This window comes from Glandiceps talaboti, chromosome 6 (genome assembly GCF_964340395.1).
Source record: "Glandiceps talaboti chromosome 6, keGlaTala1.1, whole genome shotgun sequence".
NCBI lineage: Eukaryota > Metazoa > Hemichordata > Enteropneusta > Spengelidae > Glandiceps > Glandiceps talaboti.
Window position 1 is genome coordinate 26,002,396 of NC_135554.1, and position 25,832 is coordinate 26,028,227.

General features: G+C 34.0%; 1 protein-coding gene across 1 annotated transcript in view; it reads right to left on the reverse strand.

Moving 5' to 3' along the window:
* Positions 1 to 25,832, reverse strand: part of LOC144437030 (uncharacterized) — a 54,940-nt gene that overhangs the window by 18,016 nt on the left and 11,092 nt on the right. Inside the window, exons 2-4 of the mRNA XM_078125897.1 lie at positions 24,752 to 24,932; positions 19,662 to 19,779; positions 15,612 to 15,690 (exon numbers count right to left, since the gene is read on the reverse strand). Of these exons, the coding sequence (XP_077982023.1) occupies positions 15,612 to 15,690; positions 19,662 to 19,779; positions 24,752 to 24,932 (378 nt within the window). The remainder of the gene's footprint in view (positions 1 to 15,611; positions 15,691 to 19,661; positions 19,780 to 24,751; positions 24,933 to 25,832) is intronic.

Below are 25,832 nucleotides of genomic sequence, written 5' to 3' on the forward strand. Positions count from 1 at the left end.
GTTAAAGAAACTCAGTTCAGTGATGTTGAAATGTTTGGTTACTGTCATTTCCTTGCTTTGTTGTTGTTGTTGTTGTAAATACATACACTGAAGTATGGATATCAATAACACAAAGGGGAAAAAACACTCCAGAAAACGAAAGTGCTTTCATAAACTTTGTGTTGTTGAGTCATTTCATGATTTGACATCACATAAATTTCACTGAATTGTTAAGAAACAGCAAATTGAAACTCTTTTTCATGTATTTCATCTCTAACATGTAAATACTGCCCTCTATGGTCCAATTGTGACATTACTTTGTTATATTTCAAGCATTGGTGGCTATTATATAGCTGAGGTTTAGTTGTAACATTGGTTAAATACTTTAGTTGTGTAATTCATCATGATTTAACTGATACTGGATTATAACATGAATACATTTGAAATTGATCGAGATCGAGAAATCAATCGATCGATCGATTGATTGATAGAGAGGGAAGGAGGGAGGGAGAGGGAGAGAGGGAGAGGGAAGGACAGGGAGGGAGAGAGGGGGGAGGCAGAGAGGGAGAGAGGGAGGGGAGAGAGAGGGGGGCAGAGAGGGAGAGAGGGAGAGGGAGAGGGAGAGAGAGAGGGGGAGACAGAGAGGGAGAGAGAGAGGGGGAGACAGAGAGGGAGAGAGAGAAGGACAGGGAGGAAGAAAGGGAGAGGGAGAAGGAGAGAGAAGGACAGGGAAGGAGAGAGAGAGGGAGAGAGAAGGACAGGGAGGGAGAGAGAGAATGACAGGGAGGGAGAGGGAGAGAGGGAGAGAGAGAAGGACAGGGAGTGAGAGAGAGAGAGAGAGAGAGAGAGAGAGAGAGAGAGAGAGAGAGAGAGAGAGAGAGAGAGAGAGAGAGAGAGAGAGAGAGAGAGAGAGAGAGAGAGAGAGAGAGAGAGAGAGAGAGAGAGAGAGAGACTGACTTTTCTTCTTGCTGACTGAATAAAATGACTATCATCAAATATTGAAATGCACCATCTTATTTTGGCACATAATCTTTTCTGAAATCATCTTGTCTTAAATAGCAACATTTCTCCATTTCTCAAAGATCAAACAAAGACTCCTTCCCTGCAAATCCCCAATCACATGATCTGTTCTGCTGTAAATGTACACCACAACTGTTGATGTACTTGGACAGATACAGTGTAACAAATATCCCTACAATCTCTCCAGACTCTAAAGACCGGATCAATGGCATGCCACTGATTTTAATACCACACATTGATTGTTATTGGAATGGTACAATTTTATATTTGAGAAAACATCCGTGCTTCCATCAAAGAAATATGATAACAACGTTAACACGTATGGAATGTTAATCAGTTTAGTTTCTTTAGATAGACTATTCATCCACACATCTTCAGATGACCGACGACGTTTCCACGCCATTACCTTCCATTTTACTAAGATTACTTGTGTATATAATGTAGACCACACCAAAGGTCAAATGTCATTCATTGTCTGCTCTTCAATCTGTTTCTGTCACCTAGATACAATATTCACATCAAGGAAAACATTTCTGATTTTTCTTTAAATCAGATTCTATGCATAAATACATGCTTTGTATGAAACGAATTGTGCAATGGAGTGAAAGCTGTAATTTTGCCGTGTCAGTATGCCATTCAACTTGACAACGCTTCAACTAATAGTTATAGTAGTCAAATGATTAATGCCTGTTACCAAGTGAATTTAAACGCTAATGACAAAGTTTCAGTTTTCAAATACACAGAGAAAAGCAGCAAATTGTCATCATGGAATGATATGCTTAGGTCCTTGACAAAATTGTGCAGTTCACCAACTAAATGAGCACCTTTGACATAACTCGGATTTTATCAGCAATTATAGATTTGGGAATTAAAAGTGCCGTTTAATGGCATCGCTCAGAATTGATGGAATTAAGAGGATTCTAGACTGTATCATTTATATGGAACTGATTAAGATAGATTTCTCTCTTTCTATGATCCAGGATTATCCATTGTGGCTACAATGTATCATTTCACTCTCCTAGTATAATACACAATATCATCATTACTGTCAAAGAATTCACAAAATGTGAAAATTTATTCGTCATTAAAAGATTTAGCAAAGCTGTATTTGATTGATACTTTGATCAGCGTCAGTACGATTTATGGAAAACAGTCTAAACACCGGAAAACCCCATTTTAATGTCGCTGACCCTTTCGGAAACAAGAAACCTAAATGATCAGAATTTGTTGAAATAGGTCTATTGAAAACTGTATTCACAGTGAATGTAACATGGAAATGTACAATATTTGTAAGTCTTGACATCTTTTACTGCTACATTGTATTTGTTTACAGTAGTGTAACAAGAAACTTACACTGAAATGTTACAAATATTGCAATGAAATGTTACAAACTAACAAAATGAACTGTTACATTGCTTTTTCAATGTATCTGAATGTAACATAGAAATGTACAATATTTGTATGTCCTGACATCTTTTAGCTGCTACATTGTATCTACAGTGTATCTATGTACAGTAGTGTAACAAGAAACTTACATCGAAATGTTATACGGTAATGTTTTGGAATGTGAAATTGACATCTGGTTCACAAAACCCTGATGAATCCTAGCAGTATCCAAAACAAATTTCAAAGTCCCGAAAAAACAAATATATTTTCATGAAGAGAAAATTGGTGTACAGTTTAAGCACAGGGATATACTTAATGATACGAAATGGGAGGAAAAAAAGCCCTACATTCTGTGGATGATTATTTATATGCGGAGAGGTAGCCAAAGACCAATGGGGAAATGATGCCCAATGAAGCATTGATAAACACAGGCGCCAACGTGAAAAGGATCATGAATAGACATTCACAGAGACAAACTGTCTACAACCTAGAAGACTATCGGCGTTAAAAACATTATTTTTATAAATGATAAGGAGAGAAAAACCGGCTGATGTCAATTTGGAAGAAAATCAAGAAATATTCTCTCTGTGGATTACAGGTGAATTTTAGTGATGATGAGGGTAGGATAGCTGGAGACAATGCTTTGTTACATATCATCATCTAGCTGTCTACTACTAGGATTGACCTGCCACCTGTATATCTCTATGCTTGCCCAAGCTTGTTTCCTTTGTATAAATGAGTGTAATTTGGCAAAAGGAAGACTGTACATCAGGTCTCTAAAAGGAGCAGTTCAATTCCTCTACAGCTGAGGTGCCAGTTGATAACAGAGGATAATATGCTATAATATGTAATTACAATCATGTTGCTGTCCCCGATTTACTTCTTATACACAGGGTGGTACTTAGAATCAGGAGGACCTCTTCCTTTTCACAAGTATAGTCTAACAGCAGTATTTAACCAAAGACCAGTGATCAATTTACACACTGATATCGCCTGGTGATTTTTATACATATATATATATATATGAGACAGATCACAGTAAAAAGCTGTATCCAGTATATTATTGATAATAACATATACTTCACTATATTTCATTTTTATCTTAATTAATATAGTCAATTTTATACCATTGTAACTAATGGATCTTATTTTTGATAACATAGGTATCCATGGATACATACATTGTAGTTATTATCACCACGGCAATATTATTGATTGATTAATTGAGTGTGAGTGAGTGAGTGAGTGAGTGCGTGTGAGTGAGTGAGTGAGTGAGTGTGTGAGTGAGTGAGTGAGTGAGTGAGTGAGTGAGTGAGTGAGTGAGTGAGTGAGTGAGTGAGTGAGTGAGTGAGTGAGTGAGTGAGTGAGTGAGTGAGTGAGTGAGTGAGTGAGTGAGTGAAATATAAAAAATTGAGAGTTGGCAGGGGTAATGTGTTAGAGATGTGGCAGGTTTGTTAAACTTGAAAAAATACATTTTTCTCAGATACATGTAGTAAATTCTTCACAAAAAGGACATTCCTATTACCAACTAAACGCTACCTGATAACAGGATCACTTTCAAGACACTAGATGTTTTTGATATGTAAATATTCCCATGTGTTATGCAAATTGAAAATAAACTTTTTCTATTTGCATACAAATGAGTACTGACTCAAGAGAATACATTAAATAAGTACAATGAGTGATGTTACCAAGGTGTTTTTAATAAATCCACAAGATTTTAGATGTTACGTCCTTTGGATCAATATTCCTTTAGGTGCAGAATCTTTACCTTTTCTAACATTAACCACATGATTCCAAACCCCTGGCGTATTTTATACAACAAAGTTGTGACTAAAAAAATTGACGTTGTGAATTTTCACTCCTTTCGCTGTCTTTGTCATTTCCCTATCATGTTGGCGGTATACCCATACACACAAAGAAAGTGACACTCTTGTAGGAAATTAGTGAGATTATCTAACACGTCATTGTCAGTGTAATTATCACCTTTTAACACTTCAACATCTGCCACACATACTTTACAGGATTTGAGGAGAATATTCAGAAAACCACTATGCATAATACACAGGCATGGAATCAGTGCAATAGAAATATTGAGAAAACAACAAGAACTACTGTGTATATAAATTATACACAGGCGTGGAATCGGTGCAATAATCATCTTTCAATGGTCTTGAATTGAACACCTTCCACCTCCAAGCTACTTCAACATCCAATGTGTTAAAGAGTGTGAATGTTTGTCTGGAGGGAGAAATCAGTCTGTTGGAAAACAACACTATCTTATCACTAATATTTTCATAAATAGTGTGCTCACGCATTTCATGCTATTTCTCTTTGCTTAAATTCAGTAGAGATGTCTATATATTGTGTTAGCACAATGAACCAAACAAGTATTTGATGAATTGATTCCACACAAACCTACAAAATTAAAATCACTTTTGGCTGTCAATTCTTCACCCTCACCCTCCCCCACCCTCAAAGTAAAAAAATAAAAAAATATTTTTTTTTCTTTTTAAATTCTGTATCCAGTTGTTTTCCTAGTGCCATATTTCAAATGGTGTAATACACAATAAACAGATATTTGGATGGAGGAAAAGAAACCAAAATAATGTTTCAAAACATTTAAGGTATTACTATGACAACACAGGAAATGAGATCTGTGTCATGTGACAATCAAATTAGAGTCCCCGATTTACAATCAAGGTAGCAAGGTAGTTTTAAAACTGAGCTTCTAAGTTTTTAACCATCCCAGTGCTATCGAATTTTATATCCTTGCATGATACCTGTTTATACTTGAAGGCAAAGTATTCTGTTTACTGTGTAAATTTCAGCTCAGGGACAAAGTTTTGTTTCAGCAACCGTTTACTTATCAAGTTTTCATAAGAGTGGGACCTTGCAGAATGCACTTCCGAATCGAACAACTGCCGCATTTAAAATTCTAAACAACATGTATCATCATTGATATCTTTTGAGAACACAAAGTACGATATCTAGCTCAAAGAAAAAAGTCTTTCAAAAATATGCTACTTGAAATTCAAATGAGTGAAAATGAAGCTACTCTTTCTAAATAATAATGACTTTCAAGGGATGCCAGAAAGCTTGTGGTTTACAGTGAATTGTTTACCGAATTTCAAGACTTCCAATTCACTATGAACTTGTCAGTTAGCAAGATAAGATGCACACAACATCTTTCATTATACATAACCTCGTCTTTTTTACCAGCCCATACAAAAAACACACAAGTCACAACATAACACCTCAGGATATTCAATATTACAGTTTCTCATTTGTTAAGTGGCTATCACAGAATGTGTAATATTCATAATAGAACACATATGTGTACCTAAAAGCTTCAACATTATAAAACTTATATCTGGTCAGCTTTGCATCGACAAATTGTCACCTTGAGGGAGACAGACAATTCTCACTGGGATCTCATTCACAAGTACATGTACAGACTCTAGAAAGCTTTAAATTCAAATCAGAGGTGTGTGAAAACACTAACATGGCACAATTTCATTGGTTAAGCTAGGTCACATGTTAAAACTCTATACCTGTAAAAGTGCCCGCCTAGGTTACTGTAGTTTTTAAGTGATTAGATGCAATTCTTTTATTTTACTTTAGCTCATTACAGTAAAATACAATATAAGCATAATATTGTGTGTCTGTGTGTTTGTGTGGGTGTCTGTGCCTGTCTGTGTGTGTGTGTGTGTGTGTGTGTGTGTGTGTGTGTGTGTGTGTGTGTGTGTATGTATGTGAAGACAATATAGATGGCATCTTGACAAAACTCAACAAGGAAATTCTGCTTTTGCATGTTGTATTCACAACCAGTCTTTCTCATCAACATAACTGAAAAGAATGACAAAAGATAAACACTGTGTCATAAATTTACGTACTCTTTATAAAGTTTTAAAGAACTTAGGCAACAGAAGAGGAACTGTAGATCATTTGAAAACATATTGGGAACACAGGATGTGTTATTATGAATACCTACAAATTATAACTATGACAGAATGCACATGTTCAAAGTAGACTTTCTATTGCAATATCATTCAAAACTACACTGGCTAAATATTTCCTGACAAGGCAACTACTATTAAACTGTGTGCACCCTGGTATTTACTACTGATACATGTACTGTCTCCACAGTTTTAGTGTAACTTCAACGTCTTTCACTGTTAGAGCAATGTAGAGACAAAGTTGGAAACCAATTCTAGTAATCTAACAACATCTATGTAAACATTTTTGTTCTGTATTTTGTCAAAAAATGTATAAATGAAACATTGTAAGAAACACTAGTAAAATGTGTGTGGAACTGACATAGGTATTAACTACATGTAACTATTTACTATGGCAGATAATTCTAACAGGGTCTTGAAATGGTTTCTTGTACTTATATCTTGTCTATTTGGATGTCAAAGTTTTCCATTACATCCCGACAGTCTTCATGTCAGATATTGTAACAAATAATACTAATAATGTGCTAACTACAAATAAACAACAGTGATGTGTCAACTCCTAGCAAAATATGATAATGGAGCAATTATTGACATGGCAGTGGGTGAACTACATTTGTACTAAAGAAACGGTGACAGACTAACTGCTAAAAAAAAATGGCAATGGGCTAACTACTGACAAACAGCAATATGGCCAATGAATTACAAACAGTGATACTGGTAAATCAAGTTAACTGGCCTGAGTCCTGTGTTTGACATTTTTATAAAAGAATATGTTATAGATGGGAAAATAAATCTCTTTAATGACCTTTCCTTGTCAGTTAGATGGTACAAAGTCAGAGTGAAACCAAATTAATAACCTTAACTTGACTCTGCTAATATTTCTTGTCATTGATTGCACTGTGTAATCATATATCACCATAAAACCTTGCTACACTTCTGTAAATAATGGATAATGTACAAATAAAGAAGACCTTTCATTTGTCATTTCACTTTTACTTAGACTTGACCTATTTATAGCCATACAATTTAGGTCATCATGTTGTTATCTTGTAATTCCTTTGTTTGACAAAGTTCTGTAACTAAAATGTCCACAGCACTGGAAAGTTTTTGGGAGTCAACTCCTACAGATTCCATTGAGCCTACTCCGATCAGAAGTAAAATTTAGAATGCTGTTTTGCTCTGACATCATCATTTTACGTGGTGGCAACTTCCATATAGTGACATCATCATTATGTGTTGTTGCAACACAATGACCTCATCATTTTGTGTTGATATGATATAATGACATCACTTTATGTGGTTGCAACTTCTATATGACATCATCATTTTGTGTTGCTGTGATGTAATGGCATCATCACTATGTGCTGTGGCAACACAATGACATCATCATTATGTGTTGTTGCAGTGCAACGACATCATCAATTTATGCTCTAGTCTCGGTTACCCAGACTCTCACCTCTGGGGGCTCTGCCTACAAGACCTCCCCAAACGAGAGTATGGGAAAATGAAATTTCAACTCGCCCGCGCAGGAAGTAGCTGCTGGAGCAATGTATCATGGGAGTACTTCATGTCCAACATTGCAGGCTGAACGATTTTGGTACCTTCGCTACAGATTAACACTTCTCAAGCGACCGATATATATTAATTACAAAAGGCCTCGTAAGCCCATTTTTTATGCTTGGAAGAAATGTACTGTGTGACTTCTGGTGCAGGGTAGTTGGAGCGTGGTTTTCCAGACTCTTGTTTGGTGAGGTCTCGTAGGCAGAGCCCCCAGCGTGCAGCAAGAGTCTGGGTAACCAAGACTATTTATGTTATTGCAACTGACATGTAATGACATCATTATGTGTTTTAGCAAAGCAATGGACATCATCCTAGTTTGCTATTGATATCTTTTATTTCAATATTGACTTTGACTTTTAATACTATCAAGTAGTTAGGGTTTGACAATGACGCCCGTTAAAAAGCATCAAATTTCCTTAATAATGACATTGCATTTTATTAATCTTTTATGTGTTTCCTCTTTCACTGTCAATGTTTAAATACATTTTACTCTCACACACTTCAATTTTTTAATAATCATCAAATTTCCTCATAATATTTGACCTATTTGTGTATTGATGACATTTAGAGTTTAAGTACAAGCATAGCAACTTTATAGCCATCATGACAAAGCTCAAAATCTTGTGCCCTTTTTTTTTCATTTGGAAAAATTGTAGAAAAGAACGTAATCACACCCACCATACATTACCCCGCTAACAATCTATTGTTTTATATTGTAAAAATACCTTAAAGCACACCCGCTAACAATGTGTTATATCAGAATGTAATCACGCCATACATTACCCCTCTAACAATCTATTGTTTTATATTGTAAAAATACCTTAAAGCACACCCGCTAACAATGTGTTATATCAGAATGTAATCACGCCATACATTACCCCTCTAACAATCTATTGTTTTATATTGTAAAAATACCTTTAAAAAACACCCGCTAACAGTGTGTCATTTCAGAACATCATCACGCCATACATTACCCTACAAACAACATGTTGTTTCATAACATAACACCATACAACACTGCCGCTACATGTATATGCTAACAATTTGCCTTTTTATAACAGAATAACACCATACAACAACGCCACTAACCATATCGTTTGATAACAGAATAATGCTATACAACCATTCCACAACATTGAATCATGAAAGCTACACTGCACATGAATCTTTTGGTACAAAAACTACAAAATACAGTCATTTATTTCCAATAATTGTAATCAAATTGTCGATTACTCTTGTATGTTTCCCTGGAGTATTGTCCTTCCAGTTGAAATATTTTCAGTTCTAATAGCTTCTTTCATTAACTGCTATAGTAAGCACAACCAGGAAAACGGACTTCCAAAAGGGTGACTTTTCTCAGCAACAAAGGTCAAGAAAGAAGCAACGGCAGCCAATTTTAGCCTTCAAAGGGTTAATTATACCCTACAATACAATTTAACAAGTGTGCTCACTTGGGTCAATTGCTAAACAAAGGTCTCATCTCACTGCTATTTCTGTTTGCCACATTAATTCTTAATTCCACCATTTTTTCTGTAAATTTATCACACGCAGCATCACTTGCTGTGAAATTCAATTATATAAATACAGACAGTCCAAATTGATGATTTTCAGTCAGAAATTTGTCTTTTGTATGTAACATTTTGTATACTTGTCGGTCACAATTTGCGTCACTCCTACATCTGAGGCTGTCAAGGTCAAAGTTCAAGTGCAACATACAATTTCAAGAAGATTAACATTTCCTATAAATTTCTATAAAGTGAGAAGGGATCAATCTTGAACTTGTCAGAGCACACTTTTTGCATAGATTTGTTTCCCTTTTAGGAACTTCACCTACCAAATATCTTGTGTATTTGCATCTAAATGTGACCTAAGGGACGAACTGAACCGTACAATGTCACACAAGCTCAATATGCGAACTTCGTTCATTTAGGGGAGAGGGAGTTTGGCATCAATGCGATTGCTGAACTTCATTTTTGCACTTCTAACCAACAAGTTTTGATGGAAAACTTTCACTCCTTCAATGATAACAGCTTTTGTATTTACTACTGAGATGTTGATAAGTTGATAAAAATTTACTTCTAATGTGCTAAAACTGCTATTTATATATCATATCGTACATGGTTTAAAAGCTGCCATTTACAAATCATTTTTTTTTTTATTTTACTGTTACTCTCTCAGTGGAAGTGTTGTGCCATCTACTAAAATTCACACTTTCATTTTTAGCATGAACATAATAAAAGATATTTCCTTTTAAAAAGATATGTGAAAGCCATAAAGAATTGAGCACACAACACTTTCACCGTCAGAAATTAACCAAAATTTGACAGTAAAATGCTAAGTTCTTTTTTATAATAACATTTTATCTCTTACCAAGCGGCCACTGTTATTTCCATGGTAACAATTTTAGAACCAGAAAATATTCACTGCTGTGACCATGTTTGTATTCATTCCATTTTGTGTTCTGCACGTTGAAATTAAAGATTGACGGTGAAATTAATTTCACAAAACGAATATCCATAGTAGACGCCGTACAGTGCAAAATGACCATGTGCTGGCACAATAGTGAGAAGAGTAACATATGCAATGCAATACAAAACACCACAAAGAATAGAAATACTACCAACCATTCTGACAACTACTGTGGCATTAGAATGTTTTACTACCGAGGAACGACAAAGCTCTGGTCTTATAAAACTTCCAGCATAAGGTAATCATTTTTTTTAAAAAGTTGCTTCGATGAAATTGAACATGATTCAAATGAACAAGGAAAATTGGAAAAGGTTGATTTTTGGACACAGTAATTCAGACACATAAATTAGCATAACAGGAAGCAGATGGTTACTAAATTAAAATGGTGAAAATCCGTGAATTCAATTCCAAACCAGCCAATACAAAAATTACTTTTTAATGTCGAAATCAGTATTCATATTTCCAAATACCATATTTCCATTTTCAATATTTCTTTGTGGTTTGATTGACACGTTGGTGATTGGACTATGAGTATACTTTCAATTTACCGCTCTGGCTTTTCTCTTAACCGTACCATATTATTCTATGAACCGTCCGCACTTCGGTATTGTTTATCCCAAGCTTACAGCCGACCACTCTGTCGGCACTATTTGAAGTTGACTATTATCGTGATTTGCGTTCTACACCGGCTATAATTCCACCATATGCTTTGTCTGTAAATCTAATGAAATCTACAATCTTATCTTCATGTCAGCGACCTTTTAACCCCGATTTTAAAAGGAAACATATTTAGGTGCGAAATTCAGTTGAAAATTCTGGAATCTACTCAGCCTCCAGCAAATTTAATTTTTTTGTTGAACACATTTCATGATACTGTTACAATATGTTGTACAGTTTCAATTTTTATTGTCCATTTCACAATACACTTCCAATATGCCATATCTCCTTGTTCACACGACTCACCTCATGCTATTTTGCACTGTTGTCATTCCACAACAATTTTGATCAAAAAATGTTGATAAGTAATAGAAAACGACAAAGTATATAACATTGCAATGAGATCAGAGAAATTGATTGGTATATTTAAGGGGTGATTTTCATTTAGACATTGCTGACACACCGTGTGACAATATGGTAATGATATGACTGCGTGCAAAGTAACTGATGAAAGGTCGGTCCTTTAACTCTCTGACATTTCCTATTGTGTATTTTCTACTCGAAATAAATTGTTACCTATAACATATGATGAATGTTGACAATGTAGTTGACACCTTCGTGACTAGACTTTGATTTAGAAACATCAAATCTTGCCAAACATGAACATGTATGAAACTCTGTATTTTTCACTCATTTTCCATTTCCCTTTGTACCCCCCAAAACCCCCAAGTATTTTGACACCTTCATGATGGGACTTCAATTTAGAAATATCAAATAACACAAAACGCTATGGATATTTGAACATATAGGGAAAGTTCCTAAGGATGCATTTTTCACTGATTTTCTTCCCTTTGGGATCCCAAACAACAACAACAACAACAACGACGACGACGACGACGACGACAACAACAACAACAACAACAACAACAACAACAACAACAACAACAACAACAACAACAACAACAACAACAACAACAACAACAACAACAACAACAACCCACACACAAAACCCAACAACCTGATGTGGTTGAAACCTTTGTGACTGCTCTTTGATTTAGACACTTCAAATTTAGCCCAGACATTTATTGAAGGTTTGGCTGGATAGCTTCAGATACATGTAGTAGTATGCACAAAAGAAACATCTACTCTCCATTAAATCATGCAAAACTTAAAACAGGTACGTATGCGAAGTTTGCATTCTTCAGTTTTCTTCCCTTTGTTTATAAGGACATATTTTTCTCTGTATTTGTATTCTCCCCCCCCCCCCCCCCCCCCCCCATTGTACAGAATACACAATCTTTCATATCAACAAAGCACTTCAGAATGCTGTGAGACTACACTCTCTTTTCAAGGGACTAAAATTCTGCTGAAAACAGCATTTTCTGTTTGCTTTGATTCTTGATGATTTTTGTAAGCACAGCACAAAACGTGACTGGCATGATTAATGTTTGAGGGTAATATTGAAGAGAGTATCAAAATTACATTGGTATGAAATAACGTGATCTACATTAGTTTTCTAGATCCAGGTAATCTTATACAACAATAAAACATACATACTCTTCAAAAGCAAACATCTTTACAAAACTCCTTCAGTCTGGAATCCCTGCTGTACTACTGAAAGACATCATCTGTGTATGGATTCCATACTTGAATCTTTCAGTGCAAATTACTTCCTTATGACCAAAATAATTTTGACAAAATTTCTGTTTTTTATAACTTTCTGGTTCCCCTTGACTCAATTTTAGACAGCAATCATAGATTAAATAATAGTGTGTTAGTTGACATCAAAATTAAAGTTTAAAAATAATCAAGGGATGGAAAAAACACTGACATTACTTGGCCTAATACTCAGTATTTATATTTGGCCTTGATAGTTGAACATTACTGATCAAGGAATTGGTACTTTGCATTTACAATGTTATAACTGAATTAAATCCCTATACACCATCTAAAATTGAACCTGAGGACAAAACATTGCATTCTAATAACCTTGTTACTGCATAGTGGGCGATTTCTTATACACTAAAATTAGTGTCTACAAGACTTTGATAATATGAGTTTATCGCCGAGTTGTAAGGATTACACTCAGATTAGAAACAAGTAACACAAAAAGGGAAAAAATATGAAACTATGTCCAGATATACTGAAGTTCATGTTATCAAAGATATCAACAAATCATATTTTGACCTTGACCTTGACATTTGGCCTTGACTTTGACCTGCATCTGGTATTGCTTCTGTTCAACATGAACATGGATAAAAAAGGAATTGAAAAAATGATGAACTTTTATTTTTTTATTTTATTTTTTTTTCATTTTTACTCCCACTTGGGATAATGTTTGGATTTTAGCAGTATTACATTCATACTCATAATGACATTGATGCATGAAGAATAACACTTTTCGTTCATTTCTTATTAATCCATGCAAACTGGTTTAGGGAAACATCTGCACACTTTTCTATTTCTTGTTAGCATTCTTTATTTTGATATCATCTCCTGTTGTTATGCTAGATTTCCTACCGATTATATGCAAAGGGTAATCGTTCAGAAAATGTCCTTCAGGCAGACTTTCTCACCACAAACTGTGCAACAAAAGATTCTAGGTGAGCAGTGATAACAGATCATAGCTACAGCCACTGCACATCAAATTTTATACGGCTGAATTTCATGATTAATGAAGCCTATAGCCTGGATAGCCAAATAATGCTTGTCGTCTGCAAAGTCTCACATCCTCCCCGTCATGAAATATTCATCAGTTTTTGTTAGGCTTGACATAAAACTCGCTCATTTAGTGGTGATATTGCCAGAGAATGCAATGGTCATAAAAAAACTACAGCAGTAAAATCAAAAGCTAATATTAGTGCTGAAATTGGCATTCAGCCCACAACTGAGTTTAATTGACGTACTTTTTTGAGTAGCTAGGCCATCACTTACTCACTAAAAACCTGGTTCATAAAATACTTGACTTTGTATAAAAGTCAACTATACAATCAACATACCTCTCCACCATTACTCTTTTCAATTTTGAGTCTAATTTCACAAAATTTGATCAAAATTTTGCTATTTTGATGACGGAGATAATCTGATGCAAATCGAAGTGAAATTGAAGCCAGAAACTCAATTATGATGATGCACTGATACAAGTGATAAATTTTAAAGATTACAAGAATGTGCCCAGGAGAAAGAACAACGTCAACTTCATCACGAGTTGTCAGATTTTACTTTGTATCTTGTGTCACTCAAATACTGCTATCTATGACTGAAACAATTCTTGTCAATTGGATGAGCTTTCACTGAATTGTGTCGACTTTACTACATCAGTTACTACAACTAGCACTATCAACATACTTCCACTGCATTTTAAGGGCACAAAGTCTGTAACTTTATGTTTTTTGACATTTTACTTTTGTTTTGCACTGAATTTCATTTATTCCAAATACTAAAAATTTGAACTGGACAACAGGTTAAAACTGGTACAAAACAATTCAAAATTCCTCTTCAAATATAAAACATTTTCACTGGCTCAAAACTGGTTCATACTGGATCAAAATGACTGACATATGTCAAATTGTTCTTCAAATTACAAAACATTTTCACTGGTTCAAACTGATTTAAACTGGTTCAAGCTGACCTAAACTGGTTCAAACTGAGTTAAACGTGTTTAAGCAATACATATTTTTCTCATTCATTGTAAAAATCATAGATGAAGGGATATTCCTTTAGATATCCACTTCCCTTTCTCTCCTAAAGTGGTTGTTATGTGCAACCATGTGAGAATTATTTCTTTTGAACATTGCATGATACTCAGCATTAACACATTATGGTAAAATGACAAAGACGTGAACACTTGGCATCAAAGATGTGAACACTCAGCATCCTAGAAGTTCAATATAAACACATAGAACTTGTTATCCACATTAATACACGCTGGCCCACATCAATTATACTATTGTTGTCATTTATAAAGGTAGTTTATACCCCTGTACAAAGTTTACCGAGTTCTCATTTCCTTAGCTCATTGACTGCACTTGACTATAGTCTATTCAGGTCTGTAGTCGTTGGAGAATTAATTATTCCATTTAAAGTATATCCATTAGTGTACATTAACGGTACATGTAGGAAATGTTTCACATTTAGTTCTCTTCTTGGCTAATCATTATGTGTGGACAAAAACTACCTATGTCTCCTGTTTATCGACCAACAAAGACATCACGCATATATAATGCAAATTCTAGTTTCCCTCTTTGAAAGCTTCTTGTCAAAAGACTTAAGGGGTTCCTTCAGTGAAATCAAACTTGCACGACACATGGATGAGACTCAAACTTGTATGCAAGCCTATAAAGTTGTTCTCATTCATACTATGGTGTCCACTTTATCTATTTATATTCATATTTGAAAATGAATATTTCCAACTATGGGTTCCTATCATAAATAAAACATTACTACATAGCCAGAAAATTGAAGAAAAATTTGGCATCTCTCTTAACAATTATCCGACTCCGAATTAACAAAGTTAATGTAAGTAACTTTATTAATTCAGACCATTTTACAAAATTTTTAAATTAAAAACCAAGCACTTACTTTCCTATAGGATTCACACTAAGTTCCACCATGTTCAAGTTTTTACAGCATTTGATATTGTCTGGCAGTTCCACAATACCTGGGGGGAAAAAACAAATAATGATTAAACACATGACGAATAAATCAAAACAGTTTACCAATAAAATAAAACTAACAATTCACAAATATTCTAAATCACTAATCCAATTCCATAACTTAACTTGTTTTAGCAAACAAGAAAAACTGTTTTGGCACACTTCACAAAATTTATTCCAGAAAAAAATATTACATATCAGTACATGGAAATAATTAGAAATGTAACACACCAAAATTAAAATCACACATTGTAAGGCTATAAAAGTCAATGGCATTAAAGTTCTTCAAAAAATCTATTAAAGCTGCACTATCTGTAAATAGAATATTATTTTTTTTATCTGACAACCAACAATATATTTAATGAAAAATTGTTGAAATACCAATAATTAGAGCTTTATATACATTATAATTTTAGTCTATTGTATCATAAATAGTACATTGACAGGTTGAAATCATAAGCACATTTGGGGACTGATTTTAGGGTATGGACCTAAAATCATTTTGATAGGATTTATTGTACCATATTATGTGTACAGTTATGTTTACCCACAGATGACTCAATAGCATTCAGGGTGTACAATATTTTGAATAAGTCATTATATCTAACTTAAAAATTTCAAAAAATAGTCCAGTTATAGCTAGTACAACTTTTAAACCCACTGTTTGAATAACAAAGTTTTGGATTACTACGACTGCTGTATATGTATCAGTTAAGTCATAAGGGATTTAATAGAATCATTGGTTTATTCACGATCACTGTTTTCTAAAACTCTGAAGACAACTGTTATCAAGACCAAGATTTTAATCATAACTTGATATTGGATTTTAAACAGTAATGCAATTCCAGCAAATATAGATATTTTCATAAAATTTGGGTTATGGAAAGCCATGTTACACATGACATAAATTTTGTATGATTGCCAGGAAACACCAAATTGAAACATCTAATTGTTCTTACACTGATCCACTATTGCATCATGGGAGTTAGCAGACATACATATCTATTAGATGCACACTGAATACTCATGACTCCTAAGTGCTTATTACCTTTAGATAAAGTCATGTAGTTAATGTTGTTATTGTTACAAAATGGACTGATCTCTCGTAGCCTGTCTATGACACTGATCTGTAACTCTGATAGCTCTTGTAATGCTCAGCTTGTATAGAACCATATATGAAGTTGATAGTGTGATTTGAAAATATGCCCATAAGCTGATTTGTCACAATGGGGAGTGATTACATACATCAGATTATTTGGTCATTCAAATATAATGAAGTCATTATGTAAATGAACAAGTGTAACCATCATGAAGTGACATCATTTACATATAATGTGCAAGTAATTATGTAACTTTAAATATTGGGGTGTGGCTAACTTTAATCAATTTGAATGGATCAACAAGCTGAGGTTGCTGAAAGCTATCGCAGTCACAGTTCAGTGCCATAGACAACTTAGATCTTTCCTTACAGTCTTATAAAGTAAAACTTTTAAAAGTCTGACTAGATCTTTTTTTTAAGATGATAATTCATCAGCTGCTATCAGACTGACTGTCTATGTTTATGTTTTTTTCTCGATACAGATTACAAAATTTAATCCTTTCTTGGTACGAGAACCTTCAATATCCTCCCATAATATGATGATGAACTATTATAAGAGACATTTTCAGCAAGCAGCTTAGAAGAGCAGCCAGAGATTTAATACTCAGAGTCAGCGTTTCCATTTAGATGTACGATGCAGGAAAGTGTCATAAACAAGAATGAACTGACTACACAATAATAAAGAACGGTAAAATTACATGTGTGTATTGCTATAACTTTGTTGCCATGGATTTTGATGTGTTGTGAAGTGACTTTATGAGACCCACACGGTTTCTGCAAAAGAGTTCACGTGAGGACAACAAGAAAGAGATGCATGGTTTCAATTAATTCTAAATAGACTTTCAAAGCAGACCCCTACCTTTTTCAATATATTGAGTGCCAATTTTGTGTTACAAAATATAGCACTAGAAGTCCGTACACAATAAATAATGAAAGACTGTGATGGCATTTTGATGCCTATATGCACTAATAATAACATGCTTGATTGTGTCATATGTGGAGGCCATTAAATGAAGGTGAGGGAACTTTGGTGAAAAAATTGATAAATAAAGTAAAAACAAACTTCCATAATACCTCTCTACTCTATGTTTGATGTGTTCAAATCAAACATATATATAACTATTGTATGCCCATTACAAATTCAGACTTACTTAAACGGGTACATACATCTTGACACAGACGTGAGCAACCCTGCATACGAACCCATACATTCATAACAGGTAATACTTATACATACCCCATATACAGATAGACACACACCCATACACATACCCCACACATACATATACATGTACTGGTATGCCACACATACACATACCCACATATATAATATTACACATACCCCCACAGACACATACACATACACATACATGTGGACACATGATACCCCTGCATGATGACCCAGATATTCAATGTCAAGATGTGTTTCTTCCTTTGGATAAATTGAGAATGATTATATAGGTTTAAGGGATATCTTTGATTTAAATCCAGTAAGTCTTTATCTCTCTGTTTACTGTATTAGGTATTCTATATCATTAATTACATCCATAACATAGTGCTACTGCTGATTCTAACCTACAAGTAGATGTACATGTACATTATTACCAAAGACACCCCTGGACATACACCCTCAGGTGAAAAGCATTTAATGTTTTTGATGAAAGTTTTCCAGTAAAACTGGAATTTTTTCTGATTAATTCAGCCAACTAGTTTATAAGATGGCAATAAAGAATCTCTTATTAGTAGTTTGATACAAAGTATCTCTTATTAGTAGTTTGATACAAAGTATCTCTTCTGGCAGATGATGATATTTCATGATGCATGCTGTAAATGTTAAGTCAATTCTACTGATGTATGGCTGACAAGAACAGTTACATCTCTCACTACACTATATGTCTTTCAGTCTACTTTCTTCATCCTTATCATTTTATTTACGGTTGTGGTATTACCAATACCATATAACTCTGCACAAATCTTGTGCTGGCAGCCACAAATATTTAATTCTTTCTGTCTCATCCATCCATCTTCATGACATTGCCCAGATTTAAAGGAAATGTCAACATAAGAATTTAGGAAATATACAATGATTTACTTTTTTTTTTTTGAAGTGGGTTTTATTATTTTACTTTATATAGGTGACACAGAGCTAAAGAGAAATCTGTAGTTGAATCTCCCTTTGATATCTAGACAAAATTCCACTGTCAAATGAAACTCATTGTGTTAATCATCACCTCACCTGGACATCACCATTGACACAACAATGATTCTACTTTAGTTTAATATTTGTGGATTGATAGAAACAGAGTTAATGGTTCATGTTATGTCGTCTCTTGGAATGAAAACGGGACCAAACAAATGAAGTGAATAATTTCACACAGAAGCAAGAAAGTATTTGGAAAACCTTTGAGGTTAAAAGTACGAGATCCCTAGTGTTGAGTTGGGATTTCTCAGACATGATACATTTTACATCTGGGGAAAGATTTACACCTGTATAGCTAATCTGCATTATCCACTGTCAAAACAAGATGGATGACATCATCATTTATGTCTACAACTTACTATGACATCACCATTTAGTATACAATTTCACATGACATCCTTATTTATCTTTATAACTTACCATGCCATCACATGTCATGACATCATCTCTGGGTCTATAATTTGTCAAGACATCATCATACATGTCTACAACTTGTCATGACGTCATCATATATACCTACAATTTGCCATGACATCACCATATATGACTATAACATTTCATGACATCACTATATATGACTACAATGTTTCATGACATCACTATATATGACTACAATGTTTCATGACATCATCACTACATGTACGTCTAAATCTTCAGATGATAGATATTTCACTTACCATTTTTACTGATATCCAATTCTTCTAAACTGACAAGGCTTGCAATGGCCGGTGGTAGAACACACAACTCATTATCACTGGCTCCCAGCTTACGAAGGTTTTGGCAGTGAAATAATGGCTGAAATAGTGAAGAAAGATAACAAACTTATGAGTTAATTCTAATGAACTTTGGCGTACAAGTAGAACATTGTTGTAGGACACATCTGTGAAAAGTCTGGTTTAATTTTTCTTATTAACACTGCCAGTAATCTAAAGACTGGGTAAGTATCTTGAAAACTTCAAACTTTCTGTTTTTTCACAAACTGTGGTATTTATTAAAATTTTAAATTCAATTTTTCAACATCAACACAGGTAGGAATTGCCATTTGGGGATTTATGTAGAATATTGAAGAAACAAATATTGTCATTTAATAACTTTCTTACAATGGTAAAATCTAACATTCTGGTACAATTCTAATCCATGCAGTATTGTTTGTAATAGTTTAGGGCTAAGATGTCTGGGTTCATTTTCTACGAGCGGGCCTTCCCTCCCTCCCTCCCTTTCTCCTCTCTGCACTATATAGTCATATGGACCTTTCAAGCACAACATTTCATTCTTACCACCAACAGTAGTACATCAACGCTATTGGAGTATTGCTATAAATGTGATGATGCTTCCTCCCATGATATACTTTCAGATTTGAGGTAGAGCATGTAGTAAATATTGTATGTCTGAATAATATAAGCAATCACAACTACCAATCAGTGTGTGATGGATTATTACTGGAATGCACTATTCACTCTTCACTGCAGGAAATTTAACTAGATTTTTGATAGAATTTGTCCATTTGACTATACATGGAAAGAGGGAGAGAGAGATCATAGAAAGCAAACCCACATGTACACATACAGATTCTAAACTACATTTGTATGTATGAACCACTGTAACTGATATTAAGACCTAAACGTACACAACTAAATCAGCATATCATTGAGAATAATCACATTTTTTCAGCTCTCTACAATATTGAAAATTAATGTTACTATGGAGATGATTTATGTCAAAGTGTGAACAACTTCTCACTATGAGGTTGTCTGTTGATAGCCTCTTACAAATCAAAGGTACGTAAGGCCAATGTGAGAACAATTTCACCGGCACCATTCTAAAAATTCAATAACGTAACCTTTGACTACAAAAATTCCAAAAATTATTACTTTTTCAAATTACACTGTCTAATGGCAACACAGTGGAGCCATGTTCAACTAATAATACATAATTCCACCAATCTGGCGACAAAGTAAGCAAGTACTTCACGTTATATAATAAATTGAAGTTAACTTGTGACATCGGGTAAGCCCTACAAAATATCAGCTTCTTAGAGTCTTTAAATACAACCTATACACCAAAGTTTAACTACACTTGTACTACTGCTACATATGATTCAATTTTTTGGGAGTATTCCAGATGTTAACTTTTTAAAAGAACTCAATTTCTAATTAAGCTAGACAAAAATTTCAACTTCTTGGAGTCTTTCAAGTATTAAATATAAACCTACAACTGGGGAGAAGTTCAACACGTTATTACTTTATCGGTGACTACATGTATGTAACAGGCTCGTTTTCCACATATTAAATTGCACAGACCAAATTATCACAGCCGAAGCAATACTCATACAAAAATTAATATCCTGATGTCATTGAAGTGACAGTTAGTGGCAATACAATATGAAATGTGTACAGGCTTTTATCTCTAAAGAGAATACAAACACATTAGATTGATTGGAAAGTATACTTCAATGTTTATAGAGACCCACAAAGTGATAAAAAACCATTCCCTAGTTATTGAGGTCTTGTATTACTTTTAATCAAGAGGGTTCAAACGAATGATATTGATATGGACACAATCACAATCCTTATGTAACTTTTATAACCCGTCCATTGAGACACTCTATAATGCTGATTTCCATGCCCTTTACAATAAACATAGCGACACAGACTGACACAGACAGGAAAGTCATCTAATCTGGTTTAAAACAGCTAATCAACTTTATAGTTGAATAATACAACTACTTAAAGGATGGTATCCTTTGTTGTGGGACTACTGTGTAGCTTTACTAATCAACCCAATGACTTTAACCACATCATATCATTCACTGAATGCTGATAGCTATCTTCTAATACTCTTAAACTTTAGATTAATCTCTTTTCAAAGTTTACCGACCAACGTAATAACTTTTATTGATCAAGACTTTCCAATTTCTCAGTCACTGTTTGTTACCTTGATAAAATTGGTAGGCTCAAGGCACGTGATAGTTTGTAAGATATGCCATGTCGGATTATCGGCTTGAACTCTGTGACTTATCTAAGTCTAGGCATGGGATGGATTAAAGAGGGTTTTATTCAGACTAATAACTTTGTGAAGAGTTACATATTTTGCATAATTTCCACAGAAGGAATGATATATTCCTAAAGTTTATGCCAAGTTTTTTGTAAAGCTATTTTTTCAAGATATTTCTTATGTCAAAAAAACTCTAATGACTTTATAAAAAGACCTCAGATTTGCACTTTGGAAGATTTCCGAACACTAAAGAGGATGACAGTACAACTGGTGTGCAAGACTTCAATAGCTAACTTTAACAAAAGCAAACATAACACTGTGATATGTTTCAAAAATGTTGAACAACGATGCAATGTTGAATCTTTAATAAACCATAGACACTGGAATACTCCACGGGTCTTGGAATGAACACAGTTTAAAATGCATTGACAGCAATTGTGTTTAGCAGTTATTCTGTAGTAAACAAAGTGCACATAGTTTGTTTTTATCCACACCAAGCATCAAGTGTCCCTAGTAATGTTATATCCATAATAAACATGAAATGTCTATAGCAATTAACAATACTTATAGCAATGCTACATTCATAATAAACATGAAATGCCCATAGCAATTACCAATGCTACATCCATAATAAACACCAAATGTCCATAGCCATTAATTAAGTTTGTAGCAATGTTACATCTACAATCAACACAGACTGTCTCAGGTAATTGATTATAAGGCTAAATGTTGACATGCTAGGTTATGACAGGTGTTGTTGTACATGTAATGTAAGGCTATCAATTAACTACCTGCCTGCCATAATCTAAAACCTTAGATTTCATTAGTGTTCTGCGTCTCTGTCTAGACTATCCTATGAAATTGTCTAGTACCGCACCATCCTACAACTCCCAAGTCAGTTCAAACTTCATATTTCAACATATTGCAATTCTTTACACTTTATTGCATGTCTGAATGATAAGGGTATAATTTCATCCAGTCCATCAAATAAGATTAAACATTCAGTTGATAGCATTCGAAATGCCATATGGTTATTTTTCTGGTGCTAAGAGCTTCAAAAATTTAATAAGCTAATTCTTTTTGTTGTTTAGTTACATTTAGTTTTCTGTGCTATTGGCTATGTAATGTAATCCATTGAAAAATCCATCAGAAAGATAGTATAATATGAAACAGAAAGATGGACTGGGACAAGGCATGTGTGGGCAGCTTAAATATTAATACCACTAGACATGTAGTGTGTATGTGTTTTTTATTTCGATTGAGTGAGTATATGTAAGTGTGTGTTTCTGTGTGAGGGTAAACATGAATTTGTGTGTGTGTGTGTGTGTGTGTGTGTGTGTGTGTGTGTGTGTGTGTGTGTGTGTGTGTGTGTGCGTGTGCGTGCATGTATGTCCATTCTATTTGTATTCTAATAAATACAAAATGTATCTTTCTTCTCCAGGTCATTCGTAAAGAACATTAACAGACAGACATGAGGCATTCTTAGTAATTGGTTAATTTTCTTAATTCAATTTTAAATTGATAACAAATTGTTCCAAAGAATACTGTCTGTAAAAATGCAACCCTATATATTTTAATCAGAAAAACTCATTCATTTTGTCTATAAATCGCTCGCACAAATAACCACATTAAATATCAAGAAGGTATACACTATCACTTAATTTGTTGGAAAAATACAATTTTTTCTGAATTTCATGGTGTGATCTCTGAACATCGATGGTATAAAAGTAGAGTCAATCATTCCAAGTCACTTTTTGAGATATATTAAAATACCCAATCAATAAATCAATAAAAACACTTATATCTAACTTAAACTGTACTTACTGTTTCATTGTTTTGATGTAGCTGCCTTTGTTTTAATTTATCATTGTCTTGATTTTGGAACCACTGTTTTTGTTTAAAGACAGCAAGCTTGTAAAATCTACTTGATTTATGTCATTTTACCAGAGTTTCCCACCAAAATTATGATACAATGTATTATTAGAAACAACGCCAATTTTATCATATTCCACTTTCTGTTACCAAGGTTTTCCAACCTTCGCAAAACCACTATGGAACAGTATTTATTGTATGCATTTTAATGTATAATATGTCCTTGGTTTTCATTATTTTCATGTCTGTTTTTATTCTCTACTGTCGCACGAAGAATTGCCCATGTTAGGACAATAAGGATATGTTGTTTATTGTATTGTATTGTATTGTATTGTATTGTATTGTATTGTATTGTATTGTATTGTTTTAGCCTGCTTTCTGTCAATAAACAACTTTGATATCAAAGCATTTTGTTTAAAGCTTAAAGACTTAGTAGATAAAATCTACCAGAATTGCTAAAACCTTTTTTGAGTTCCCTACCAAATCATATTTTAAAAAATTCCCCTCTGTGTTACCTGAGTTCCAACTACATGTCACTTTAAATTACTAGATTTCCCCCTTATCTGTGAGTGTTAACTGGGATCAAAAAATCTTAGTAAACACACTGAATGTATAGGAAACTGTTAATTTTACCAGATTTGCCAGGCCACTAGATTTCCCCCTTATCTGTGAATGTTAACAGGGATCAAAAAACCTTAGTAAACACACTGAATGTATAGGGAATTGTAAATTTTACCAGATTCACCAGGCTCCCTGATACCATAAAACTGTGAATCATAAGCCACTGAATGTATCATAACTGCATATTTCAATGTATTTCTCTTTCTGGGTTCTAAATCCTCTGCTGATGACACAGTGAAGGAAAACAGACATTTGCCTGCAATAAGAATATAACACTTACCCTTGGTAAATCTTTAATGTTGTTAGAATCCACATACAACTCTTCCAAGGACTTCTCAAACTCATAGATTTCCTCCGGTACAAACATCAAATTACAATGCCGGAAATCTAACTCTTTGATCTCTTCTACTTGAGGGGCAAAACATGGACACCCTCTTGGCATGATGAGAGCTGTCAGAAATCTACACAATAGATGACAAAAAGTGAAAAAGTAATCGTCAATGTCAAAATCTACACAAAGGATGACAAGCAATCATCAATGTCAAAGTCATACTACACATGGATGCATTCAAATCTTCAACAGCTTCAAAGAACCAGGAGTCATACTTGTATGATTCATATCGTCGTACATATTTTCACTTTTTTCAATAAAAGAAATTTTTGACTTTTAATCTGAAGTTCAACTCTCATACAAAGTTGTTTTGAACAATGTTATTGTAAACCATACCAAAGAAAAAAATTCTCACTTTTTCAACAAAAAATAGACTTTATACTGAACATTTTAGACTTTCAAACCAAGCCTTTTTTACCTTCATATTGTTCATATTACGAATATGTTCAATTTTTATAACGTTTGAATCATTTACAATGATTTTTTTTAAATAGAAATTGAAAAACAATTGTTATTTAAGTATAGAACCCACTATTAAAAGATAGAATTCATAATAGTAAACTCGATATCAAAATAATAGAGTACAATTTAGGAGAACAGAGACAAAACCTCAATTATGTATTTAATGCTTGAGGCAGTTTCAACTCTTGAGAGAACAATAGACCTAATGTGATGGATTACCCTGGCCTTCTTTACTATATTTTAATTCAAATGCGAGACCTGAACAATGGATGTCATGATAATAAAAATGAAATGTGACTATAATATAACAATAATGACAGTTATACTGGTTTTCATGTCTCCTACAACCCATCTAAAGGTTTTTAAGGTCACAAGATAATAACAGACATCAGCCGTAAAAAAGTAGACCATAACTTTTCATTAAGGAAATACAGCAAACATTGCACAAGTCCTTTGTTTTGGCACAAAGAGCTATAAAACGTTGGAAAGTCATTTTTAGGCATGCATG